The following is a 7,054-nucleotide window of genomic DNA, read 5'->3' on the forward strand; positions in this document are numbered from 1 at the left end:
CCAGGATGGAAAGAAGCTTGAAAGAGAGAACCAGGAATGAAATAGCGAGACCAAACGAGCAAAAAGCCACGAAGGTTGACGATAAGAGCGTAAGACTTTATGCGAGAGGGTAGAGCCCTTGATCCTTTCAAGAATGTAATTATCCTGAATATTAAGGAGCCAATTTAGAACCTTTATAGTGGATTAAAAGAAAGAACAGACTCATATGAAAGTTCCCCAGAAAAAATGGCTGTTGTTGAATCAGCTGTGAAATACGCTCTTGCTCACGAATCTGCTGTTCTAGCTCAGACCAGGCTATCTCCGAGAAAATAGGGGTCCCGAACGGGAGAAGAATAAGGCAGGCTGTCCTTTGACTAGTTTGTCGTTTTTTCTGGGGAATTTGCTTGTCAACGAAATTCCACTCATAAGTAGGTTCACATCGTGATCTAAGTTCCATTTCCCATCGAGAGGTTATGATACTGGTAAAGAGTCCTATTCTTCTCCTTGGGTTATGAAATAATTCAATAGCTCCGGGCTCCCTCACTGCATTCCAAGGCAAGCTCCTACTAGATCCTACTATTCCTGATATTCCTACTGGATTTGAGCAACTCGAGTATGAACACTGTATCGCTATGCCCCTCGCTTAGCCCCGCTCTTTGGTTTAGGATGGATCCGGACTGGACTAAGCTTGAAGATCTAATTACGGACTGGAAGCGAAAATACCGTCAAAATGGCTTTTTTCTTTGTCTCCGCTGGACTCTTTTGTAATAGCTTGATGAGCTGAACCAACAAGAGATATTACGTTCTACCTTCTGCTTCGAGCCCGGCCGAGAGTGAGCTTCCCGATAGTCTCTTCCTTCCTAGAAATAGAACTCTAACTATCAAACCCGTCTCCTTACTCGAGATATCTGAGATAGCTCCGTAAACTAATAACAACTAATAGACGAGCCCATTATCCTTATGTTCTGAACTTTCTTCTTGGTACAAGGGGAGGGGCGAAGAATTCTAGTTCTAGTTCTTCTTCTGCCTAATCTTTAGTACCGCTTTGAGATTGAATCTTTAGAACCATGTGCCTAAGAGGGCGAGGACCTTTATAGCCATAATTCTTCCCCCGGTTCTACCTCCTTCTGCAATAGTGATCTATCCCGTCAATCCCACCCGCGAGCTATCCATTCTAACCTGTCTTTGCCTAGCAAGATACGTCTAGTTCTCCCTCCGCTTGCCTATCTCAGTAGGAAATTGGAACAGTCTCCGATTTCAAAGAAAAAGCTGAGGCGAGAGCTATACCTTCTGGAACCGGAGCAATAACTGCTATAAAGTAAGGAGATGCGCAGGAACGATCCCTAAAGCAAAGACTCGGAATGCTCCACGACTAAGTATACCCATTCAGACTCGCTTTTGTTCAATTATAAAAAAATAAGCACTTTGATGAAGATTTATAGCATCATTCAAGTAAATACAGATTAAGATCGTAGAAACATGAGCTTGTGATATAGCTACACCTAATTCCAGACCGGTTAATGCAAGAACTATAAATAAAGGACCAAGATCCCCTATGAAATATAAAAGATCATTCATACATAACATAGTCCAAGCGAACCCACTTAAAATCTTTACTGAACTATGACCGGCCATCATATTAGCAAATAAACGTATTCCTGAGCTTAATGCTCGAAAACAATAAGGGATTAGCTCAAGGAGTACTAAAAAAGGTGCTAATGGCAGTGGGACTCCTGCAGGTAATAAGAAGCTTAAAAAATGAAGCCCATTTTTTTGAAATCCCACTATAGTAATGCCAATAAAAATCGAAAATGAGAGACCCAAAGTAATGAGAAAATGACTTGTAACTGTGAAGCTATAAGGTATCATACCCTGGGGATTACAAAATAACGAAAAAGTAAAAGTGACCGAGATGCGAGGGGAAAACTTTTGTTTAACATTTCCGGAAAGACCACCTATTTGTTCGTTTACCGGGTTCAGCACGAAATCATAAATAAGCTCTACCAAGGATTGCCAAGCATTTGGTACTGAGTTTCCTCCTCCCTTTTTAGTAACAAAATAAACCAAAAGTAGGACCAAACTGAGAGTTAGTAGCATAAACAAAGATGGATTTGTGAATGAGAAATATAAGTTTCCTATTTTCATAGGAATCAATGGGATTATTTCAAATTGTTCAAGTGGGCTGGAGACGATCTGCGCTAGATCCAGTGTGAAATAAGTGAATTTATCCAGTTGAGGCATTCTTGATTGATTGAGACAAAACGATTCCCTCAATACAGCTTAACTCCGTCAAGCCTGTACGAGTAGTGAAGAAGTATAGAGCACTTTGGTTGGTTGTTGACCAACGGAAAGCATGGGAGAGAAAAATGCAGAATTTCGAATCTCCAAAAAATCAAGAGATTTTTTTTCCCCAACGACAAAGGAACTTACGGGCGGGGCATTTTCGGGGACTAGCCCGCTTCCCATTACTCAATAGGGCAATTCCTCGCACATAATTAAGGGAGCCATTGAAAGGTGACTAAAACACCAGAAACGGGGACTACCCGAGCTAATGATAGAGGCAAGAACACTTTCCGGCCAAGTCCCATTAATTGATCATAACGATATCGTGGAAATGCTGCACGGACCCATATATATAGGAACAGAAAAAGAATCACCTTGATACTAAACCAGATCGAGCCCGGGATCTTCTTGGAAATGGGAAGATCTAGGATAGGCGGCCAACCTCCTGGAGAGAGCGATGTGCATAGACCAGGTGAGTAGGGATGCAGCTCCGTGGACCGCTCGTCGGGCCTGATAGGTGGTGGTATCACACCCTTCTCAAAGGAACCGTACGTGACACTCTCGCGTCATACGGCTCCGTCCCGGAAGCAGGACCTTCCCTTTCCTTTGACCAACGGGCCCTCAAACCTTTATGATTTCGTGCCGAACCTGGTCTCCATCTTCGAACTTCTCGTTCGATGAGACCCCAGGTCTCGCTGTTTCCGTTTTCTAGGTCACGCCTTAACCTCGTTAGAAAGCGGAGTTGGCTAGCTGCCGGCATATCTTTTACGTCATCGGCCACATAGTCCGCAGCGTCTTTCACTGCATCGCATTTGCCGGGGCGGAATCCCCTTTCTTGAGCGATCGCCTTCGCTCGTTGGCAGAACGCCTTGATGCGTGCGTCTAGTTTGTTGGGGTGACACTCCGCTTCTTTATACTCTTAGGAGGCGAGAAACTCCCGTTCCCTTCTCCTTCCTTACTCTTCCGAGGATGGTTCAGGGGGAGCCGGTTCCGCCTCCGGCTGAGGAGGGAAATTTCAATCGATAGGCGGTAGCTTCGACGAGCTGGGACGTGGAAGTGAAAACCCTAAACTTGAAACCCTACCCTTCTTTGCTACTCACTATCTAAGGAGCAAATCCGAAGTCGGTTCTCAAGGCCCAGAAGCTCGGGGATTGAATACCCCTATGTTCCAAGTGACTAGCTTGGCTGGTGATGCGTTCACCCACTTGCACGCTTCCTTGCAAGCACGAAATCCGACGTTCGCCCGCTACCACACGGGCCGGTGTACTCTTATCGCTAACCCCGAGAGAGGCTATACTCTAAGAGCCAACCGACTCATTATCCCTGGCCGCAAGGATTAAGAAATAGCAATGTATCAGGGGCTGAGCGTACCTTCCGCTCAGGAACAAGAAATGGAGCTATTAAGTGTTGGTGCCGCTTTCCTTTTTCTAGCTCTTCTTTGGGTTCCCTATCGATGCGTGTATGCCTTCGCTTGCAAGCAAGCGAAGTGGAATCACAAGAAATTTTCATACACCTAGGCCTAATTCCATCGATGAATCATTCGAGAACGAATTTTGCGAGACTAATCTAATCTTATTCAACCTTAGATGGGAATTAGGGCGAAGCCTGGGGCGGTCTCTGCCTTCTTAACACGCGGCACACCAACTTGAAGTCTGATTTGAAAATCTCTCTCTACCTTCACAAAACTTCTCGCGCCCTTCTCGTAGTTTTGACTTGCTCTTAGGCTACCGTTGACCGGCTTCGCGAGACCATTTCGGTCTACACACACATGGCTAAGCGCTATTGGGCGGAGCTTTCTCAATCCAAGCTAACTAATAGAAGAAAAGAGAAGAAAGGAAGATCTTATAAGAGACTCACCCCATCTTTACATAAGCAATTTCTTGAACGGAAAAAATAGATGCTTTCATGGACTACTTTGACTTTAGGGATTTGCTTCATCATTAGCTAAAGAAGAGAGACAAGGGGGAAGCTTAGTCTAATTGTCCGAAGTGATTCTTTCTTGATTGGATGCCAGCTTTCTCTTAATTCCTATCGTGCACTTACATACAAATCTATAGGTAGTTCATCTCCTTCTAAGAAAAATATCCAAAGTTTTCATTTTTGATCGAATTCCGTCTAGTAAGCCTCGAGATCTTACAGATGCTGTTGAGAATTGTCATTAACCAATCATGTATCGGACGCACCATCCCTTGAAGTAAGTAAAGGGCGCAAAGATGCGGATTTGACCCGCACCCTCTTTCTTTTTCTTTAAATAGAGAAAGTGGTGGCTAGATTCGCGTTCCCTTTCCAGACTATCAAGGATTTCAAAGATCTTTCTGTGCCCAATCCCGAAATTGGTTCTATACATATGACCAGCAACGAGAAAAATAAATGCTATAGCTAAATGGCGATGGGCAATATCAGTCAGCCACAGACCCCCAGTTACAGGATCTAATCCTCCACGAAAAGTAAGAAATTCCGCATATTTTGACCAATTCAAGGTGAAAAATGGGGTTGCTCCCTCGGTGGGATAAAGTTGAGCCAAAAGATCTCGATTCAAGAGAAATTCATGAGGAAGTGGTAGCTCTTTAGGATCTACTCCAGCCTTTAGAAATTGCAACATCGGTAAAGATAGATGTACTTGATGCCCCGCCCAAGAGAGAGACCCAAGTCCTAGTAGCCCTGCCAAATGGTGATTCTGGTAGTGAAAGAAAGCCCATACCTAACTCGCTATGCTTGGCGCGGTCCCGTGCTACGCTATTTGATCGAGATTCGAAATACCCTTCCTCGCCGCCACCTTCCTTCAGAGGTAGCCCGATTGGAATCTTGTACACTTTCCTTATCTTTCTTTTATTGATCCAGCCTCTACCTCATAGAAAATCCTGTTTAGGAAGCTAGCGCCCGCTCTCGCCCCAATATACGTGTAGGGGGAAGCACCAATGAAAGTGAACCTTTATTGTTTCGTTTCCTTTTCTCTTCGAACCGATTAGAAGGAAGGCAGTAGCTCCTCCTACATACGAGTAGGGAGATCCTGAACTAAGGTATGATTGCGAACATTATTGAGGTCAGTCTTTTCGGATTACGGGTGACAGGCGAATGCCTAAGTCCGAAAGGTATGAGCAGTTTCCACTCTGCTCGTACTGAATACGGGTAATTCCCCGCCACTTGCCCAACATTTTAATAGAGGGACAGCCAGCGGTGAGGCCATTGGACCAATAAACAATAGGCGCAAGTAGCTTGAAATCAAAAAGGGTGAAATCAGGGGCTAATCTACCTTTTCAGCCCGAGTTAAGACAAAGGAATGGTCTCACTCAGGGGGAATGCGCCTTCATTAAACAAAGAAGCTGAGCGATTGACATCGAATAAGAGTCCGCATGAGAGGAGTGATCAAATTCTATTATATTAGGGGTCCCCGGGCCTATCCTTTCTTTTTTCTCAAAAAAGTCTGTGGACCCACTAATGATACTCGGGAGAGAACCGACCTACTGGTCTTGATCCCATTCTATACGCACGCCATTTTTTTAGTAACAAGGTAACAAGAAGCGGGCTAAAGCCACAAAAGGGGGACAAGATTCATCGATTAGGTGGCAGCAAGGTTTGTGACTCTTTGATCTATCGGTTGACTCTGTCTTTTTAACATCCTTGATCTTGATTTGTTTCCAGGAGCAGAGATGGAATGAAATAAGCAATCAAGTCCGTCTGGACTCCGATCGAGAAAGCCCTATCCTCGACCTACTTCCATCTTAAAGCATTGAAAGAAAGGCAGGCAGCTTTGCCGAGTTTCAGAGGTGAGGGAGGTCAAAAAAGGAGTTCAACCGTTCCCTAAATATGGAGTCAATGACTTTGAAGGGCCATTATTGAGTCAAGCAACCGAAACCGAGCAAAGAAGTCACATCTGAGCTAATTATAACTAACTCATCCGCTTATATTATACCAAGCAAGACCCTTTTGCAGTTTACTCGCTAGTGTCATCACTCACTGGACGAGCCTTTCTATTTGTACCAGTTGAGTACGTCTGCCCAAGACCCAGACAAAAAGCTTTGTACCTTACCACGGAAACTCCGCTATCAATGTCGTCTGGCCCAGTTGCCCCAACTGGACTTAACCATTTGACTTCTGACAATAAGAGGAAGAGAAGCCCTCTTGAGTAAGGGCTCTTGAGTTAGAGTTCGAACTCACCTTCTTTCTTCTATTTCATAGCCTCTTCCATATTCTCAATCGGAATAGGCAGGCCAACAATCTTTTTCTTTTATTAGGAACCGAATCCGAAAGAGACGCAGCAGCAAGAGGTCCTGAATCAAATAGAGCAAGCAAGTCCGTATTCTGTTCGGCTTACGGCTTCATTCCCAGAGTAAGGAGAAAGAAGACACAGCGCCGGGGAATAGCTCCGAGAGGGACTTCTCTGAGTAAAGAGATAAGTAAGGGTAAGAGTCATTCCAATTCAGTAGGTGAAGAGTCTCTTTCGAGCGAGATCCTTTACCACGCCTAACTAAATGAAAGAAAGTAAGAGAGAGAGTGGCCGCCTATTTCAACAATGAAAATAAAGGACTTCCTTATCCTAAGGCTGTCACTGAATGAATCTGGTAACTAATGCCGCCAGAGAGGCTGAGGTGAGTATCGTCGCATCGCCTCCGACAACTTCTTTTGCTTTGTAGCTACGGCTCTTATCCTTCCTAAGTGGTTCGTAAGTCTTTCTTAGTTTAGACTTCTAAAGACTGCTTGCGCCCCTTGTTCCTGCTTTAGCCTGTGAGGTATTGCTCTTGTTCTTCTTTTTAGTTTCAGTGAAGTGCTTATAGGGCTTAACTTCCGATTT

General features: G+C 44.5%; 1 protein-coding gene across 1 annotated transcript; it reads right to left on the minus strand.

Annotated features, from left to right (window-relative positions):
* Positions 1-1,230: 1,230 nt before the first annotated feature.
* On the minus strand, positions 1,231-4,135 carry LOC132041528 (ATP synthase subunit a). Its single transcript, XM_059432240.1, has one exon. The coding sequence runs from the start codon at positions 2,218-2,220 to the stop codon at positions 1,366-1,368; it is 855 nt and encodes a 284-aa protein (XP_059288223.1). The 5' UTR covers positions 2,221-4,135; the 3' UTR covers positions 1,231-1,365.
* Positions 4,136-7,054: the final 2,919 nt, after the last annotated feature.

This window comes from Lycium ferocissimum, unplaced genomic scaffold (assembly GCF_029784015.1).
Source record: "Lycium ferocissimum isolate CSIRO_LF1 unplaced genomic scaffold, AGI_CSIRO_Lferr_CH_V1 ctg10515, whole genome shotgun sequence".
Classification (NCBI taxonomy): domain Eukaryota; kingdom Viridiplantae; phylum Streptophyta; class Magnoliopsida; order Solanales; family Solanaceae; genus Lycium; species Lycium ferocissimum.